Here is a 21,808-nt window from a genome sequence, read left to right on the forward strand (position 1 = left end):
TCTCACAACACAAAGCGCCCCAAAGTTCTTTCACTCCTTGGGGGAGAGTTCCATGCGACGTCATGTGTGAAGAAAGCTGACGTTTTTAACTAGGATACTTCGGGCAAACAGTTTAAGGAAGGAATAGCGACTCTCGACGGTCTCCCTCTGAATGCACTGGATGAAATTCGCCGTTATTTTTTCAGAACAACTAGCTATTATAAACAGGAGTTTCGTTTATTGCACACCGTAGTTTTTATCCCATTGAGTGCTACTTACTACTTCAATTTTTCCCCAGACGAATTAAATCTCCCAAGATAATAATTGAAATACCTGTAGTGCATATCGGATGAGACTTTCCTAGGTCAAGTTTCATAAAACTGAATGAGCACTTTGTGGAACCATGGCATGGATAAAGAGTGGTGTTTTGATCAAGCTCTTCAAAAGCTTCCTTTTTGCGGTTGTGTTGACTCCAAGTTTGAGATCCGCAGGTAAGTGCTCCTTGGAATTCGCAGTTATTTATAACTTCGTGTTATACGCTACTCTGGCACGTTTTATGTCAGTGAGTAATCTCAATGACTTTAATTTGCGTAGTTAAAAAAAACTTAAATGCCATTAGTTTCTGAAGTTTGAGCAATAGTTTACAGTAGGATAGCACAGTTTCACATACATAAATACGTTATTCTTATTCTGTGTTGCATCGCAGGGACAGGTTTATTGGAATACTTCAGTGGTTTCTTTTTCCTATGATTCCTGTCAGACCTTTTTCCAGTTCTTTTTTTTTTGTCTGTGGGACGTTTGGATTTGGTTCAACAAGCACGTCCATTGTTGTTGGGGCGGGATACATTCAGGTTGTGATCAGACGTCGGTCATTTTAAATCACCCCCTAGACGTTCCTAGTGGAACAGGAGAGTGTGTTTTCCTCGTCCTAATTAGGCCCGTTTATTCAAGGAATAGAATAGAGTGGTGCACTGTATTGGACAAGTTCAAAATGTAGCCATCTTTGTCCTGTTTTTTATGTGTGTGATCTGAAATGTGGTTGATCTACAGACCGAACTGTAGATGTGTCCATCGTATGATATTCAGTATCAATCTCCTATAAAACCAAGGATTACTAGGCAGAGGCCACGGTTGGTGAAGGTGTTAATCAGTTGCCTATTTGAAAGTGATCTCTTGTCTTTGTCAGTCTTGCTAATTCATTTAGACCCTGGTGGGGGGGTGACAGATGTTGGGATTTCCTGTTTTCAGCTTGGGTCCCCAGGTCCTGCCATTTGGTATCAGGTCAAAGGGGGGTAGGACAGAGATTTCTGATCATGTAGGCCTACCTTGTGTCTCCAGGTCCCCTCAAAGGACCTCCCAATAACATATACGATAACGTAATTGACTACCTTAGTAGAATTACAGTGGTTCATGATTGGGGGGAAAAGACTATAGGCCTATATGATTGAAAGAAAACATTGTATAAGTTTATGGAACTGCTATGGAATTGCTTTCAATTGCAGAGGATTTTTTTTTTTTTTTACGACAAAATCAAGCTAAAGGATTTGCTCTTTTCACCTGGTGGTGGTTAGTTCGTTTTTACACATTCTGTCATTTATAGGCTACTGGTCACGCAGGCTTCTTTTTTTACTGGCTGGCGCAACAGTCTCTCATCCAGGGGTTTGGGTATAAATAGAATAAAAGTGCCTGTTGATGGGGCCAGGCACAGCTTGGCCTGGCCTGGGGAGGTATGTGAAGGGGGTGAGAGGGGGCAGGGGATATCCACAGAAGGCTCACCTCTTCTGCTCCTTACTCACGTCCCATCAAAAGGTGTTGGGGGATATTCAAACTGGCCCATTGACATGCTAATAGTTTCACTTGCTAATAACCGGCCCTTGAACTTACAGTCTTTACCATCGAACAAAGGAGCATTTCTCCTCTAAAGAGTAGTTGATTTCTAGAATGTGAATGCGTTGAGGCTGTCTTTTAGTCTTGAGTTGATGTCTGTCCTCTTTAACTGGAATGATTATGCACACATTGTCTTTTAAATGTACCTTTTTGTATGACTTTTCTTGAGAAAACATTGTTTTCATTAAAGGCTATATGGGTTTTTATTTTATTTAACCTTTATTTAACTAGGCAAGTCAGTTAAGAACAAATTCTTATTTACAATGACGGCCTACACCAGCCAAACATTTGCAAAGCTGGGCCAATTGTGCGCCTTCCTATGGGACTCCCAATCACGGCCGGTTGTGATACAGCCTGGATTCGAACCAGGGTGTCGAGTGACACCTCAAGCACTGAGCTGCAGTGCCTTATACCGCTGCTCCACTCATTGTATGGGTGTCCTCCTTGTATGTTCAAGCCTTGGCAATATCCAGGTATGCCAACTTGGTGATAACTGGTCCTATTTATTGACTTCGAAAACAACTTTGTGTTCATACATCAGATTTTTTTTTTCTTCATCACAAGCAAAACCATAACATACATTTTCCAGTGTTTCTCCATGCAGTGCCCAACCCTAATGCAGTTTAAAACTTACAATAGTAACAGCAGGTCAAAATGATTGATGTCTGGCCCCTTTTTCAGTGTAGAGTAAACAGACCATGCTTGGCGTTGCAACGAGGTGCCCTCTAATTTAGTGATTTGAATTAGATTAAGAGCATAATAAACACATCTCTCATGGTAGTGGAACACTTATATGTGTTCGTAATACTAACCAATAGCTTTGCTACAATCACAACACACAACCAGTGATGCTATGAACAGAACTGCCTCACATGGTGCAATTTTATTGAGGGGAACTATTGTAAATAGTCACAGGGCAGGGGACTGGCAGAAGAAGAGTTACAAACAGGGCAGGTTTCTCTTTGCTTTTTAATTTTTTTATTTACTGCCTCCACTACCAACTCTCCCCAACACTCTCCCTTTCCTCCTCCGCTATCAACTGTCCCAACGCTCTCCCTTTCCTCCTTCGCTATCAACTCTCCCAACACTCTCCCTTTCCTCCTCCGCTATCAACTCTCCCAACACTCTCCCTTTCCTCCTCCGCTATCAACTGTCCCAACGCTCTCCCTTTCCTCCTTCGCTATCAACTCTCCCCAACACTCTCCCTTTCCTCTTCCGCTATCAACTTTCCCAACACTCTCCCTTTCCTCCTCCGCTATCAACTCTCCCAACCCTCTCCCTTTCCTCCTCCGCTATCAACTCTCCCCAACCCTCTCCCTTTCCTCCTCCGCTATCAACTCTCCCCCAACCCTCTACCTTTCCTCCTCCGCTGTCAACTCTCCCCCAACACTCTCCCTTTCCTCCTCCGCTATCAACTTTCCCAACACTCTCCCTTTCCTCCTCCGCTATCAACTGTCCCAACGCTCTCCCTTTCCTCCTTCGCTATCAACTCTCCCCAACACTCGCCCTTTCCTCTTCCGCTATCAACTTTCCCAACACTCTCCCTTTCCTCCTCCGCTATCAACTGTCCCAACGCTCTCCCTTTCCTCCTTCGCTATCAACTCTCCCCAACACTCGCCCTTTCCTCTTCCGCTATCAACTTTCCCAACACTCTCCCTTTCCTCCTCCGCTATCAACTGTCCCAACGCTCTCCCTTTCCTCCTCCGCTACCAACTCTCCCCAACCCTCTCCTTTCCTCCTCCGCTATCAACTCTCCCAACGCTCTCCCTTTCCTCCTTCGCTATCAACACTCCCACCCCCAACCCTTTCCTTCTCCGCTATCAACACCCCCCCAACCCTTGCCTCCTTCGCTATCAACACTCCCCCAACCCTTTCCTCCTTCGCTATCAACACTCCCCCAACCCTTTCCTCCTTCGCTATCAACACTACCCCAACCCTTTCCTCCTTCGCTATCAACACTACCCCCAACCCTTTCCTCCTTCGCTATCAACACTCCCCCAACCCTTTCCTTCTTCGCTATCAACACTCCCCCAACCCTTTCCTCCTTCGCTATCAACACCCCCAACCCTTTCCTCCTTCGCTATCAACGCCCCCAACCCTTTCCTCCTTCGCTATCAACGCCCCCAACCCCCTTTCCTCCTTCGCTATCAACGCTCCCCAACCCTTTCCTCCTTCGCTATCAACACTCCCCCAACCCTTTCCTTCTTCGCTATCAACACCCCCCCCAACCCTTTCCTCCTTCGCTATCAACACCCCCCCAACCCTTTCCTCCTTCGCTATCAACGCTCCCCCAACCCTTTCCTCCTTCGCTATCAACACTACCCCCAACCCTTTCCTCCTTCGCTATCAACACTACCCCCAACCCTTTCCTCCTTCGCTATCAACGCTCCCCCAACCCTTTCCTCCTTCGCTATCAACACTCCCCCAACCCTTTCCTCCTTCGCTATCAACACTCCCCCAACCCTTTCCTCCTTCGCTATCAACACTCCCCCAACCCTTTCCTCCTTCGCTATCAACACTACCCCCAACCCTTTCCTCCTTCGCTATCAACACTACCCCCAACCCTTTCCTCCTTCGCTATCAACACTACCCCCAACCCTTTCCTCCTTCGCTATCAACACTACCCCCAACCCTTTCCTCCTTCGCTATCAACACTACCCCCAACCCTTTCCTCCTTCGCTATCAACACTACCCCCAACCCTTTCCTCCTTCGCTATCAACACTACCCCCAACCCTTTCCTCCTTCGCTATCAACACTACCCCCAACCCTTTCCTCCTTCGCTATCAACACTACCCCCAACCCTTTCCTCCTTCGCTATCAACACTACCCCCAACCCTTTCCTCCTTCGCTATCAACACTACCCCCAACCCTTTCCTCCTTCGCTATCAACACTACCCCCAACCCTTTCCTCCTTCGCTATCAACACTACCCCCAACCCTTTCCTCCTTCGCTATCAACACTACCCCCAACCCTTTCCTCCTTCGCTATCAACACTCCAACCCCCACAACCCTATTCCTTTCCTCCTACGCTATCCACTCTCCAACCCCCACAACCCTCTCCCTTTCCTCTCCCGCAGCTGAGCTGTGAAGTAAGGCGAGAGGTAGTGGGACTGGACGTGGTAGAGAAGTTAGCCAGAGTTCAGCCAGCTAATCTAGTGTTAACTCAGGCTGCGGACGGAAATCTTCAAAGCTGCTCCCTGCTCCGGGTTCCCCCGCATCTCAACAACAGTTTTGATCCCCACTCTTCATTTTTCATAATATTTGAGCCATGCTTGCAAATGCAATTTTGGCAAGCTTACATCTGTTTGTCCTCTAATGCATTACAATTTGGCATAGTTAGGCAAACCTTTGTAGGCTTGGCAGCTTTCCTGATTGGCATAGTCTAGATTTGGATATTTATATAAATGTTCATCTCACTCACGAACTCAACACATGAAGGGGGTTCATATCAATGTCCCTTCATGCCTATAAGGAGTAGTTCGTTGCCAGTGTGCAGAGAACAGTAATTGTCTCCTTTTGTTCTGTAATTACCAGCTGGTGACAACTGAGAGAACAGAAACTGACATGGTAGTTGACGTGTTGATGTACACAGCACTCCCCTCTAGCAGAACAGGATCGAGGAGGAGAGGCTAAGGTATGGTGTGTCACTATGACCGAGCAGCTATCACACGAAGCCCATGTAGATGTGCACCAACGATGACATGCAATGTCAGCATAGAGAACACATTGTCAGAATGAAGGCCTCATTGTGCGTTCTCAGGTTGTGGTCGGTGGTTCCCTATATGCTCATCCCCCAATCCTCTCTCTTTCCTCCTACGCTATCAACTCTCCCCCAACCCCCCCAACCCTCTACCTTCCCTCTTCCGCTATCAACTCAACCCTCTCCCAGTGGTTCCCTATATGCTTATCCCAAAGAATAAAAATCCAAACACAGAAACCTCAATGCTGATCATGCACAGAGCTTTAACTGACCATGGCCCCTATTCTTAAAGAGTCTTAGAGTATGAGTGCTTATTTAGGATCAGTTTTGCCTTTTTATATCATAATGAATAACATTTTCATGGACCGGGAGACCTGATGCTAGATCAGCACTCCTAGTCTGAGACTCTTTATGAATACGGGCCCAGACGAAGCATCCCAGGTGGATTAATTACCCCGAGAAAGCCATGCTGGGTTGTCGAAACGCAACTTTTCTTAGGCATACCTGTAGTTGTGGGAGAAGAGCTCCATTTGTAATCAAGGTGGGCCTTGGCTGGAAATGAGATCTCATCATCACGTCATTAGATAATCTGACACATGTGGGGATTGCTGAAAGATGCCAGGATGGAGGGAGAAGAGCGACATGGAAAACAAGAGGGCTGATCTGCCTCCTGCAAGAGCAGGTGGAGCTTTATGTCATGCTATTAGAAGGCACATCTATAGGGTCCCAACCAGCATTTCTTGCTAGGCTTCTAGTCATGCTAGTGACTAGGAAAATATAGGATGTCTAACCCTGTCTATTGTCCAACCCCTGAACACAGTTACGTGTTGTCCATGATATTTTAATTGGAATCAGTTTGATATCAAATGGATTTAAAGGCATACTAGTCTAGTAGGTCCAGGATGACACCAGTATCGGGATACCGTTTAGTATCGTGGCAAAGAACAAAATACAAAGTGGATTGAACTTCTTTAGGAAAATAGCCCTGATGTTGGAAACAAACATCATTCTGTTCTCATCCAGAGTCACATTTATGTATTTTCCAAGCTATAGAGCATATTTTATACATACAGCAGGTTTTTAAAGGATCAAAGAGTTTAGTCTGATTTGTGTTTTTATTTTACAGTGGGAAAATATTGCGATACTGGTATTGTCACATCCCCACTAGTCTGTCATATTTTAGTAAAGTTTTCCCCTGGTGTAACTGACATGTTTTTTAATCAGAAAAAATATTCCCTGTCCTCCGTGTAATTCATGCATTCTAATCAATAAACAAAAATAGAACTCTCTCTCTCTCTAAAATATGTATTTATTTGTGTCAGTCATTTGTCTTCTCACACCTAAAATTTTACACAAGGTGCTCATTTTACTTGGTGTGATTGACACCCTTCTGCGCCAAGCTTGTTCTTGACATTTTGAGAGTTTTCCAAGACATTCTGTTGGATGACTAACGTCCGTGGAATTTGTGCTGACTGAAACTTATGATTTTCTTCTGGCAGTTGGAGGGCCCTAATTCATCCACGCACCGCATTAAAGCCACATAGTAACATTTTCTTTGGGCCACCCAAAGCACAGCCCCGGAATAGTCGCTCAGAGCTGCGGTCACGGAGTAGAGAGGACGCCTAAGAAAGGTTTGACACAAACCAACAGCAGTCCTATTGTATCATTCATTCCCCCCCTTATTTCATAGAATAACATGAACAAACTGAAACGTGTAACAAGACCATTACATGTTGTTGTTCTCAGTTTGGTTGTAGTTCTTTGAACTTGGATCTCTTGGTCTCCATTTTGTTTGGAACCTTCAGACTTACACTCCGATTTAAGCTGAATCGTTTTCTAAATTAGGTTAGGGCATCAGTACATTTACATTACATTTAAGTCATTTAGCAGACGCTCTTATCCAGAGCGACTTACAAATTGGTGCATTCACCTTATAAACCAGAGAAGTAAAATAGTAGGCCATAAAGGAACACCAGAATCTGTGTACATTAACGTAATCTGGACAGCCCTATTTATATAGTCCCCAACAGCTTCTCAGATGTTCAACAAACTATATGCATAGATTTATTGAAAGTCAACTGCTACTCCGCTGACATCCGTAACTGTTTATTGTCTTCGTCCGCCATAGCTGTAAAAGTTGGCCTAGTTGTTGCGTGCTACAGATGGCTCTCAATACATGAAACAGGCGGCATGTGTTTAGTTAGTTGAATAGTGAACACCAGGCCTCAATCATCTGTAAAGGAACATCTAAATTGTTACAGATTCTGTTGCACTGGTTTCGATGAGATGGTAATGTAAACCGTACTGTTCTAGGGTCAGTTTACTCTTCATATCTTAAAAGGAATTCATATCTTAAAAGGAAAATCTGACCTCAGATCAGCTCTTAGGAGTAACTTGGTTCAAGATGGTTGAAAACCACACTAGGAGATCCAGTGATTTATAGTGAGGGAAAAGGTCAGAGTCTAACCAAACTCAAAGATGAACATGGACTTTTCAGTGGAAAGGAATATTAATGCGGTGGCCTTCTGTTGGAAAATTGGATCTCTCCTCTGTCCCTGGTGCAACACTAATGTGAAGGTAATTCAAAATGTTTTGAGAGCGATTTATATATATCCCCCCATCCTCAATCTGGAATTTTGCATGAGGAATAGAAAGGTAGACACAGGCAAATTGAATGTTCTTAAAAATCTGCTTTGCTGTACCAAGAACAGATCATATTTCATCAGTAGCAAACCATAAACCAAGGACGTGTCATTAATGCCGTTGCTTTAGCACCAACAGCTCTGCTTTGGTGCCTCTATGTATGTCTCTGCAGGGGTCTAGAACTCTCGGTTGTAATTTCAACATCGATGTGAGTATTTTTGTGGAATTTCTCTCCTACCCTTTTTAAGTGCTGTGTTTTTCTTGTCATCTTTCAGTCAGATTTATGATGGCAAAAAAACAGCACTGAAACCTAAATCGCAACTAATTTATTATGACTACTTTAGTACATTGTAGTCAGTGAAAATTACCTTGAGTTTCTCCTCCAAATGAAACTATACCTTCTTGGACCTAGCTTCTATTCAACAGAAAGCCAGGCTAGCCAATGATTGAAAAAGAGAGAGCTTGCACTTAATGACTTGTCCGTGACCTGCAGTGCTCTTTATTTATTTGGCTGGAACATTCATTTGACGTCGTTGATTGGGCAAAATTATCTTGATTGCATGTAAAACAGAGCCGTGTCTATTTACCCATAATGTGAACACATCCAACTAATTGCCTTCGGTGCTACAGTGAAGGAGAACCACTCCTGCTGAGAAGGACCATAAGAAAACCAGCAGTACCTCCCCTTTAGTACAGCTCAGGGTGTTTTGTGGAGGAAATTGCTCATTCCATAGCTAGTATACTTTTAATGATGTTAGAAGTGACTGTATTTACTACAATACACTGCATTCAAGATGGCTAATCAGAACGTCTAGGAGATTGTCATAACCTCCTAGGTTTGGTTCTTTCTCCTCTGTCTCTCTGCCTCTGTCTCTGTCTGTTTTGATTGTAAAAGGGATCATAGGACTCTGTCAGATGATAGTTACAGGGAGTGAAAGATGGTCAAAGCCAGGGGTGTGTACAAAGAGGATGGGCGTAACTTGAAAATAAAGATAAGGACGGATGTCGGTAAGGAAAATGACTTCAAATGATATTTAACAAGGGAGGGAAATATTCTCCTAGATCTCCTAGAACATTTAGAAAATGTGCCGTTGGAATTGTCTGAAATTGTTTCTTTAGTCAGGAACAGGTAATCTTGGCATTCCTGAAACCATTATTTTGTTGATAATAAAATGTTAACTCAGATTTCATACAAATTAGCCATTGTAATGTATAGGATTCAATAACTATAGTACCCAACATCCGATCTGGACCAAAAATTGTCACAAGCCACCCACGGACCCACAACCATCCCACAACCACCCCAAAAAATCACGCCACAACCACCCAAAAACACTGCCAATCCCCCCCAACAACCATGCCAATACCCCCCGTCCCCAACAACCATGCCAATACCCCCACCCAACAACCATGCCAATCCCCCCAACAACCACCACGCCAATCCCCCAACAACCACGCCAATCCCCCCACAACAACCACACCAATCCCCCAACAACCACGCCAATACCCCCAACAACCACGCCAATCTCCCCACCCAACAACCCAACAACCATGCCAATCTCCCCCAACAGCCATGCCAATCCCCCAACAACCATGCCAATACCCCCCAACAACCACGCCAATCCCCCCAACAACCACGCCAATCCCCCAACAACCATGCCAATCCCCCAACAACCATGCCAATACCCCCCAACAACCACGCCAATCCCCCCCCAACAACCACGCCAATCCCCCTCCCCAACAACCACGCCAATCCCCCCTCCCCAACAACCACGCCAATCCCCCCCCAGCTACCACGCCAATCCCCCTCCCAACTACCACGCCAATCCCCCCTCCACCAACAACCACGCCAATCCCCCCAACAACCACGCCAATCTCCCCCTCCCAACAACCACGCCGATCCCCCAACAACCACGGCAATCTCCCCTCCCAACAACCACGCCAATCCCCCCCCCAACAACCACGCCAATCCCCCTCCCCAACAACCACGCCAATCCCCCTCCCCAACAACCACGCCAATCCCCCAACAACCACACCAATCTCCCCTCCCAACAACCACGCCAATCTCCCCTCCCCAACAACCACGCCAATCCCCCTCCCCAACAACCACGCCAATTCCCCCTCCCCAACAACCACGCCAATCCCCCCAACAACCATGCCCCCCCAACGACCATGCCAACCCCCAACAACCATGCCAATCCCTCCCCAACAACCATGCCAATCCCCCCAACAACCATGCCAATAACCCCCAACAACCATGCCAATCTCCCCCCCCAACAACCACGCCATTCCCCCCAACAACCATGCCAATCTCCCCCAACAACCACGCCATTCTCCCCAACAACCACGCCAATCCCCCCAACAACCTCGCCAATCTCCCCCCCCAACAACCACGCCATCTCCCCCAACAACCACGCCAATCTCCCCCTCCCAACAACCACGCCAATCCCCCCAACAACCACGCCAATCCCCCCCCAACAACCACGCCAATCCCCCTCCAACCACACCAATCCCCCAGCAACCACGCCCCCCAGCAACCACGCCAATCCCCCTCCCCAACAACCACGCCAACCCCCCAGCAACCACGCCAATCCCCCTCCCCAACAACCACGCCAATCCCCCTCCCCAACAACCACGCCAATCCCCCAACAACCACGCCAATCCCCCAACAACCACGCCAATCCCCCCAACAACGCCAATCCCCCCTCCACCAACAACCACGACAATCCCCCCACCAACAACCACGCCAATCCCCCCACCAACAACCACGCCAATCTCCCCTCCCAACAACCACGCCAATCCCCCAACAACCACGCCAATCTCCCCTCCCAACAACCACGCCAATTCCCCCACACCCCAACAACCACGCCAATCCCCACACCCCAACAACCACGCCAATCCCCCACACCCCAACAACCACGCCAATCTCCCCCTCCCAACAACCACGCCAATCCCCCACCCCAACAACCACCCCAACCCCAACAACACGCCAACCCCACATTTTCTTTGCGACTTTGAGTAGAAAACCATTCCTGATGTACAAGCAAACTATTAGGCTACAACAGTTGTAATGGTTTCAATAGTATGGTCTTCAATGGTTAAAGTCCCAAACACACATTGTTTTGTAATTGGGTTGCGTTGGGTTTAATGGTAAATGTCACTAATCACACTACATATAGAGCTGTTTAGTGACAACTTTATTGAAAAACAGAAGACTGCCATCAATTATTATTTCAACCTTTACTTAACTAGGCAAGTCAGTTAAGAACAAATTCTTATTTTCAATGACTGCCTAGGAACAGTGGGTTAACTGCCTGTTCAGGGGCAGAACGACAGCGTGGTTACTAGTCCAACGCTCTAACCACTAGGCTACCCTGCCGCCCCGAATAGGGTTGTCACAACGTTTTAGTTTCTAGCCCATTTCTCCATCAGTTTTGGGCTTGTAGGAAAAGTCTTCATATGAGAATTGCATAGGGATAGCTGTCTCAGAGAGAGGCCACTTGTTGGGTTGAAGCTATAGGTTTATAAGAGCAGGACAAACGGAATTGCTTTCATGGAGGACTGACTTGAATTGTGAGAATGATCACACAATTTATTTTCATCATGAGCATCATCATGATTTTCCTTTCCGAAGTTGCAGAGGAAATGTTGTGATCTATTTAATAAACACAAGAGACCAGAAAAACGGATAACGGTATAGTAGGAACAATGGCCAAAACCTAGTTACATCGTATTATCACACTACTTTATGGGAAATTAATTCAAGCAACTTCAATGACTAATTTCACAGAGCAAGTGAAAAACAACCAGATTCACAGGGAATACATGACATATTATGGAGAAGCAATTCTCTAAGACACTGCTTCATACTACTGCTTCAAACAAAGAGAACTAATTCTGTATACTAGTTGTTGGGGTGAGATTGGCATGGGGGTCCCTGGGTGGCTCTTGACAAAAAAAATGGGGGGGTCCCCCCTCATGTCTTACTCATTGGTAGGAGGAAGTTTGGTCCAAATCGTTTGCCGGGTACTATATGTATTGAATATGATCTGAATCCTATACATTTTAAATGGCCAATTTGGGTGCAATAAATTAGCTTAATTTCTCAGATAACATTATTTTGTTGACATATATATTTTTTTGGGAATGATAATCGGTCCTGTTTGTTTCTGTAGTAGTTACTATCTGAGATGGTGGGTGTCAAACCTCTTTCTGGTGCTTTTTGAGGTGGAACGACCCTGTAGTTCAGGGGTGTTGAACTCTTTCCATGGAGGGCCTAGTGTCTGCATGTTTTGGGGGTATTCCTTTCTATTAAGACCAAGACAACCAGATGAGAAGAGTTCCTTACTAATTAGTGACCTTAATTCATCAATCAAGTACAAGGGAGGAACGAAAAACCCGCAGCTACTTGGCCCTCCGTGGAATGACTTTTGACATGTGCTGTAGCTAGTTGGGTAATGAAGGTGTGGCTTCCATTATTGTCCGTCACATACCTGACCAGCTGAATCCAAAGGAGTTTTACCATCCACCACCCCAGCACCAGGTGTTCCCAAGAGCCCCACCATCCACCACCCCAGCACCAGGTGTTCCCAAGAGCCCCACCATCCACCACCCCAGCACCAGGTGTTCCCAAGAGCCCCACCATCCACCACCCCAGCACCAGGTGTTCCCAAGAGCCCCACCATCCACCCCACCATCCACCACCCCAGCACCAGGTGTTCCCAAGAGCCCCACCATCCACCCCACCATCCACCACCCCAGCACCAGGTGTTCCCAAGAGCCCCACCATCCACCACCCCAGCACCAGGTGTTCCCAAGAGCCCCACCATCCACCCCACCATCCACCACCCCAGCACCAGGTGTTCCCAAGAGCCCCACCATCCACCCCACCATCCACCACCCCAGCACCAGGTGTTCCCAAGAGCCCCACCATCCACCACCCCAGCACCAGGTGTTCCCAAGAGCCCCACCATCCACCCCACCACCCCAGCACCAGGTGTTCCCAAGAGCCCCACCATCCACCACCCCAGCACCAGGTGTTCCCAAGAGCCCCACCATCCACCCCACCATCCACCACCCCAGCACCAGGTGTTCCCAAGAGCCCCCCCACCATCCACCACCCCAGCACCAGGTGTTCTCAAGAGCCCCACCATCCACCCCACCATCCACCACCCCAGCACCAGGTGTTCCCAAGAGCCCAGTATTTCATCCACTGGTACTCCAGCTCTGTAATAAACATGAAAGCCGGGACAAGAGGAAGGACACTTAAAATGCAGGAATGTAATAAAAGAATGTGAGGTGATAACGGTGGCGTGAGAGATGGGGATGGTTTATTTGAGGTCTTCACTTGGCGTGAGGAATTTCCCTGACTCAACCAGCAGTGTTTGGTTCAGATTCCTGGTTGAGAAGTTTAGGAGATGTCGTCCCCTAACCCAACCCCCTCGTAGTTTTCAGTAATGTTTTTCTTTGAATTTAGACAGGCTGGCTTTCTGGGGTGTTGCATCAGAGATATTTTGAGAGTTAACATGGGGCAAGGAAGGAGTTTTGAGCTTGTAGTTAATTTTGGCCTTGTAACGATGGCAAGTAGACCCTCGTTGTCCTGTCCTAATGTTTTTTGACAGTGTTTGAAAAATGGATGCACTCTCCTGTTGACTTTTTACTATTTATTTGACCACATTCCTGAATGGAGTGTGTTGAGTATTTCCCTGAACTGTGGTGTTGTGACCATCAGTGAGACAAAGGCAGAATGTGAACTTCATCAGGCTGATTACCTAAGTTAAGTTCAAGAGGTGAAGGAGCATTTTTATTACACATGTCTTTTGTTGTTTAGTGTTGATTTGATTTGCCACAGATACAAATTACTATTTTTATTTAGGACATTAGCTCAAATGTCATCGTTATTTTTGCATTCGTTTATTCTCCAAATGACATCATATAGAACTTAAAAATATAATTTGATAAAACTCCTCAAAACTGTTTTTTCAGGTAATTGCATTTGCTCTGACTCTGATTTCAGTGAACCCTGAATATTTTACAGTAAGTTTCTTAATATGTCCTAATCAGTTTTCATATGACTCAAGTATTTTCACTTCTCATGAAATATGAATGAGTGTTACAGCTTATTTATTTTTTCTAAATAATTTTCACATGTGCCTGCCTGGCAAATGTCTGTTTAGATTGCAAGCTGTTTGGGCCCGTAATAAACCATTAGGCCGTGTTCTCCGATCTGTTCCTAATCTACCTCGTAAACAGTCACAGGACGTTGTCTCATGTTAGATAGCACATACTTCCCCAACTGTGTAACCTTGTTTAAAGTCGACTGCTATTTTTTTGTGTGTGTGTGTGTGTGTGTGTTTCTGTATATTTCTCTCTCCAGCCCGGGGCTCTTGTCTTGGCTTCCTCCCCTAACTTAATTAAAACAAATGGGCCTCGTTCCAAACACGTTCCAAACATGTGTATTTCTCCACTGCCTCCTTTTGATCCTGACATTCTTTGCAGTGAAAGTCAATAAAGTGGAGTGACCAAAAAAATGCTAAAAAAATGATTGAACGACACCAACATCCCAACCAGGAAGAACCTTCAACATTTGTCAACAATTGGCAGTGATGTTTCAAACCCTTGTGTAGCCTAAGCACTAGCAGTGCCAGTGAAAAAGCATGATAGCTCGAATGTTTTCAACAACCCCAAATGAGAACATATCATTCTCTTTCCAAGTGGATCGACCCTGTCCAATTTTTTTCCCAAGTGCTTTGTTTTCCTTTCACAGAAGAGTTAAAAACAGTCTCCCGCGAATGTGCGGAAATGACATGTGCGTAGTGGGGGGTTTAACAAGCCCCTTAGATAAAGTCTGTCCCTCCTCACACAGATGCTTTGTTAATCATAGCTTGGTGATGGAGGGCGCCTGGGAAGGAATGGGGGAGACATTTTCCCCGCTAGCCCAAATGCATTCACTTACAAAGCTTTGTGCTTAATGAAATATGCCCTTTTGCAATGAGAGCGTTATTCACTACCGGAAACATGTACTCGAGGTAATGTCTGCATACTCTTGCTGTCAGGATAAAGGAAACGAGACCGACGGAAAACAGTAGATGACACTCTGCATGCCATGTTCACTAATATTGAGGGTTTTTGTCCAAATCCAATGTCCTTCATCGGTAACAGAACACAGGTGACAATACTCTGTTTAGCACTGCGCTAACTTTATCTCGGAGCCAGTAAAATGTAAATGCAACATGCCATGAGGAGATGGTTCCCCTTCACAGCTTTCATTCCTCACCTTGTTTATTATCTTTGTCTTTTTAGGCCTCCAAATGGCCAAGGCTTCAAAGGGCAGTGCCTCTATTTTACGAGACGGCCATTGTTGTGTTAACCCAGCCACTGGGATGGAGTTACCGTGAGTAAGTTACCTTGACGATGAGGGCGAGCTCTGTCGCTGGTGGGGGAGATAGCATCTGAATCGGTAATATGGGGGGAGAATTCCATTTGTACGCAGACAAGCGATACAATCTCGCTGCAAATGTAAAAACTACAGAGACAAACAGCCAGTGTGTTAGCAACACTGTAAACGTGCTGCTCTATTCCCATTGACGGGATGTTTATCACAATGTGGAAGAGCTTTCTCCTAATGTCTGTTGTCTGAACTGAAGTGAAATAGAGCTACTAGCCAAGGTCGGCACAGTGAATGATTTAACTGACTTGATTGATTTGGTTTTCCTTACTCAGAAATGATGATGGGAAATGCAGGAAGGAGATGTAATTAAAACCCAGCATGGCTTCATACACCAGAACAGGAGCCAATTAGAAGAGCCCATACTGTATAACAGAGCCATGTTCAAGAAACCATCTTGGACTTTTATAACGCATTTTCTGCAACAACCAATAATGCCTGTTGATGCTTTTATGTTTGGTGCATATGCTTCTAATTACAGACCTCCACCATCACTCGTTCCTGATGTTATGAGCTGGGAGGAGGGGCCTGTGGGGTTCTGATGTCATGTTCACCAGCCATGGGGGGGAACAAATCTCCACAAATTCCTTCCAAATTCCCACAGTGAAATTTCAACTTTCAACCTGTGCTCTCTAGTAAGTGGTTTGATGAATTGATCGTCGTTGGGTGTTTGTATTGCCCCTGCTGCCTAAAAGCGAAGTTTCCACTGGTGGTCTCCGATTTTTCGATTACATTAGAAAACTTAGCAGCGTACAATTACCCAGAGTTCCTCTCTCCGCTCCGTAATTAATCAGAGACAGATGACAAGGATCATGTTTTCTGAGAGCTTGGTTGTCGTCCAATGGGGTTGCAGATGTGTGTGACGTCATTCAAAAACGACATGTTTTTATATCATTTCGATGTTTGGAGTGCGGCTCGATTTCCTCTTGTTCTGTTTAAGTTGCTCTTAGCCGGCAGGAGCTGTGTATGGAAGTGTTTGTTTCAGTATTAACATCTTAGTAATACAAACACAACGACCCCTCAGGGCGAGAAGCAGCGTCTCAACTGTTGATTTTACTTTTCTGACTTTGTTTTTTAAATTTGAATCACATCATCTGGTTGTTAGGAGGTTTCCAAAGGATTTAAAGCATCCAGTAGCAAGTCAGCCTGTGCAGGGTCGCCAGAAAACACTAACATCCGGTTTTCAGGGATACGGTATTTTCAACCTAACAAGGGAACTCCACTCTGGTGTGTTTTTACACCTGCTACATTAGGTTAGTAGCAAGTAGACAGTAAAAGCATGTATGGGATGGCATTTTTGTCCTTGAAAGGCTCAGATTTACTTAACATTTTATAAAAAGTTATGAAGGAATTCAAACTTGCTCATAAATCATGCATCAATGATTTGTAGGTCTGTGACGGTCTTGGGAAGTTTAGATGACGGTAATTGGCCAGCCAAATGACCATGGTCACCGTAATAACTGTTCGCTCTGCTCCTGACTGCATGCGCTGCCATAGAAATAGAACGAATAGAACAGGGAGCCCCGTTCAAGTCAATGACGGCATAATGGGTGGACTGTCGGCCATTGCGAGTGTACCCATCGGAGCAAAGCAAGATGTAAAATATGTGCTGTGATTTGTTGATTCAACTCTACTGACATTGCAAAAAAAGACATTCTGTTGCATGAGCCAGTTAACATAATGTGAATAAACATTCTACATTCTAAAGCTCCACCGGCCAAACCCTCCCCTAACCCGGACGATGCTGGGCCAATTGTGCGCTGCCCTATGGGTTGTGATACAGCCCAGGATCAAACCTGGGTCTGTAGTGACGCTTGTTGTGATGCAGTGCCTTCGACCGCTGCACCACCTGAGGCCCTACCACCGGGTTCTTATTTGTTGTATTGATTCCATTAATTTTTATGCTAATTACCACAGGTTTGGTCTCTAGCTTCAATGGTTCAAAAGTTACTGTTGGCGAGCTAATATATGCAAATTTATGTTGTTATAGTTGATAATGATTTTTAAGAATTTGAATTTAGGATAGCCTGACTGTTTTAATGTTGGTTTTGTAGCTTAATTGGCCAATGAGCATGGCCATTTTGAATAGCTACCCCTGTATTCAAACCCATGTTAATTTGTGCTAATTTAAATGGTTTTTGTTCAAAAAGTATAAATGTTATCAACATTTCGATGTTGGTTTGCAGTTGATAGCTTCATCGGCGAAAGAGGAGATTTAATTTGTTTTAAAAATGTTAAGTCTGTGGACCTTTTTAATTGCCACTGAAATGCATTGGGAGCTCATTTAAATATGGTTGTAGTTCAAAAATGATAAATGCTATGACTTTCAACCTTGGTCTCTCCCGAGCCCATACGGGAGTTGTAGCGATGAGACAAGATAGTAGCTACTAAACAATTGGATACCACGAAATTGGGGAGAAAAAGGGGTCAAATTCAAAACCAAAAAATGTCATGACAGGCCTGATGGAAACAGAACATTTTTCAGTAAACTTTACAAATCAAAAAACAAAATACGCTAGACAAGATGGGATCTTTTTGTGTCTGTAATATGAATTATGACGTTATTAAACGTCAGTGGAAATGCTTTTATGCGTAAATATGGATATAATAACCATCATAAGGAAGTAAAGTTGGAGTCACGCGATGACATGTTGTGCGGTCCTCCCACTACGACTAGTCAGGAAACCATGTTGGGCTACAGATCAAATAAATGATGATGAACTTCACAGGGAGGTGAAAGTCCAAGGTGATGAGCCTGATGCTCCTTTCCAAAAAATATCCAGGGTCTAATTCTGGTGACATGATCTTCGATGCTTGGCTGCAGTTTGACAAAAATCTTTTATCTTTTGGCCATAATAATTTCATCATGTAGGCTATCCAGCATGCAGGTAGCCTACATTACAATATCTGCACACTTTTGGCTAGAATGCATGTGCCAATACCATAGTGGGCACGCTCACTATATAATGCAATTGATTATTTGTGAGAACCATCAGTGTTAAAATGCGATGGAAACCCATTTAACTTGTATTTTTTCTATCCCGTACATGTGAATTTAAACGCAAAAGTTATTTTTTTGTGCCCTACGTCATCAGCCTTTTATCGGCAACAAGTACATTTGATGGAAACATCCCTGGTGGGAAGAAGTGCGTACTTTATGCAGATTTGATCATATTTGAAAATCTGTCACCAATTGGCTGGAACGATCTAGAAGAAAAAGAAACGCACACCTATTTAGGCGAGGTGCTGGCTAGCGGAGTAGAAAACTTGAAAATAAAAGAGAGCCGCACAATTGGCTGGAAACCTAGCTAATGATGGCAACCTAGCTAGATGATGGAAACCTAGCTAGATGATGGAAACCTAGCTAGATGATGGAAACCTAGCTGATGATGGAAACCTAGCTAATGATGGAAACCTAGCTAATGATGGAAACCTAGCTAATGATGGAAACCTAGCTAATGATGGAAACCTAGCTAGATGATGGAAACCTAGCTAGATGATGGAAACCTAGCTAGATGATGGAAACCTAGCTAATGATGGAAACCTAGCTAATGATGGAAACCTAGCTAGTGATGGAAACCTAGCAAGGTGATGGATACCTAGCAAGATGATGGATACCTAGCAAGATGATGGATACCTAGCAAGACGATGGATACCTAGCAAGACGATGGAAACCTAGCTAGACGATGGAAACCTAGCTAGACGATGGAAACCTAGCTTATGAAAGAAATCTAGTCATGCTTTGCCTTCAGCAAACACCCCTAATTATGGTTATCTCTTGGTAGGATAAACACGTTTGTAGAATGAGAGTTCTCCTTTCCATGAACGACCACGCTTGTGAAAATAGAGCATAGCTATAACTAGTCCTATAACCCCGAGTCGCCCCTGAACCAGAAAGCTCCTCATGCTGACATTCTAAAGTATTTTATAGGACGTTGTATCATTATATCACACTTTTGTTTACAGATTAGATTAAGATCACAATGTCTTGTATTATTGTCCACAGAAGAAGAGGTGTAGCGATGAGAGGCTTGAACTATTAAGGAGGCAAAAGCAAGGGGACATAGTTATGCAGTACTACACGTCTGTATCCCAGCATTGCGGCTGGAGTTTAATGGACCAGTACACTTCTGTCCTCAGCCCAGGGCCCGTAAGCCATGTGACCAGTCAACAGAGACACACAACAGATGACAGAACAATGGCATGTTTGCCTGGTTATTCAGACTCCTTGCTCCGGGCCAAACACAACACCACGTCCACGAACGTTAGTTTCTTCTCCTCAATGAGTCTGGATCTGAGTACCTCTACGACCCTTCACCGAATACCAACGCATTCGGGGCCGTCTGATTGGTCCAAAAAAACAATTAGTTGGGGCGGAGCCAGAACGAACACACGTGGGTAAAGCAGTGATTAGAAAATTCATCATTGACTTTTGATTGGTTAGAGACGGTCCAATTGCTGCTTTACTTTGTTTTGTAAAATGTGCTCCTCGGCACCACAAACGACTTCAATGACGGTCTCAGACTAAAGTATGTAGCGAATGACAGAGCAACGGAAGAATTGAGTTTGAGTGGTCAGGCAAATGGTATGTGACATGCACACACAGATGTAGGCGAACACTCAACAGACTATAAAACCCAAGATGGGGATGTGAGTAGTGAGTAGTGTATCTGTGATTAACATAGATAAAGTAGTTATATTTATGTGCTGTTGAAGAGCCTGGTCATTGAGCTGTCTGATCCAGTTGAAGAGCCTCTTCATTGTGCTTATCTTATCAGTCTCATGATGGCAGAAATGAGATGAAACCATACTTGGTATAATCTGCTTCATATGAAATGGTCAAATATGATAATATTACTATATTTCAAGATGCCACATGTTGAACGAGTCCAGGAACATTTCCCTCCTTTTAGACCTTCCCATTACACTTATATTGTAGGATTTGAAACATGACTAAGATCTTAAACATTTCACTTCATTAATTCCTCTTTCCACAACATATAGGCTACATTCCAGCTTGATTTTTGCACCTAAAGCCACAAGCTCTTGTATTCTTTATCCACCTGTCCAAATCGCTTATACGCCAAATACCTCCAATGTGTCAGACGATATTCCGTTTCTCATGAAGGAAAAATAAAAACCCTCCAAAAGCAATTTGATCAAATTATTTCAACAGCCCAGTCGGTTTTATTTTCCTATTTGAATTGTAAGTTGTCTCTGATGCATTGAGAGAAGGTTGAAGCCTGAGGTTTGAACAGATGGTGTCTAAACCTACCTGTTAGAAGGAAAAGCAACGCATATTAAATGAAAAGGAATACCTCGACTCACCTTTTTTTTTTGTGTGTGTGTAATGACGAGCCATAAACGTAACAATGAACTAATTGTGAACAGTAATGCCTCTTCACCTCCTGGAGCAACGGCAGTCGTTAAGACACCCCTGGCAGGGTCCCATTTTGAAAGGGGATGGGAACCACAGGCTGAGATGACTGACTGTTTTTCCAGACAGTACGTTTTCCTAAATCCCTCTTTTCATACTGTTGGGTGTTAACTACGAGCTACACTTCACACATGGTAAATATAGCTTCTCTTTTAGGAGGAACCCCCAAAAGGAGCTCTGAACTTGGATGAGGTTCTTTCGTATGCATCCTCCATAGACCGTTGAAAGCCACTCTCGTCTGGCTGTTTTTGAGGCATAACATAGGATTTTAGTTTTCTTAGAAGTTTCTATTTTTCTCCTTAACACACACTCAATCTCTTTATGTCACTCTTTCTCTCTGGTATTTTGGCGTGTGTGTGTGTGTGTGTGTGTGTGTGTGTGTGTGTGTGTGTGTGTGTGTGTGTGTGTGTGTGTGTGTGTGTGTGTGTGTGTGTGTGTGTGTGTGTGTGTGTGTGTGTGTCCAAAATGTATGTTTCCAAAAGATGAGTCTTTCATGTGTCTTTCTGGAAAATAACAAAGTATACATGTTATCATAACTGAAAACCAAGAGGACTCTCATGAAAACATATGATTGAAAAATAAAGTTTATTATGCATTATCTTAATGACAGAAATATCTTAAAGATATTTTCTAATTTCTCTCCCTCTTGATGAGGGAGGATAATGAAAGTTCACAGTGGGTATTTATAGTAGTGACAAACCACGGTTGGATCCC

The 21,808-nt window shown here is 44.6% G+C and overlaps 1 protein-coding gene across 3 annotated transcripts in view; it reads left to right on the forward strand.

Moving 5' to 3' along the window:
- Window positions 1-48: 48 nt before the first annotated feature.
- Window positions 49-21,808, forward strand: part of ror2 (receptor tyrosine kinase-like orphan receptor 2) — a 167,097-nt gene continuing 145,337 nt past the window's right edge. For all 3 annotated transcript variants that reach the window (XM_052525102.1, XM_052525104.1, XM_052525103.1), the window contains exon 1: window positions 49-470. In XM_052525102.1, coding sequence (XP_052381062.1) covers window positions 383-470 — 88 coding nt within the window. In that variant the 5' untranslated portion in view covers window positions 49-382. The remainder of the gene's footprint in view (window positions 471-21,808) is intronic.

This window comes from Oncorhynchus keta, chromosome 9 (assembly GCF_023373465.1).
Source record: "Oncorhynchus keta strain PuntledgeMale-10-30-2019 chromosome 9, Oket_V2, whole genome shotgun sequence".
Classification (NCBI taxonomy): domain Eukaryota; kingdom Metazoa; phylum Chordata; class Actinopteri; order Salmoniformes; family Salmonidae; genus Oncorhynchus; species Oncorhynchus keta.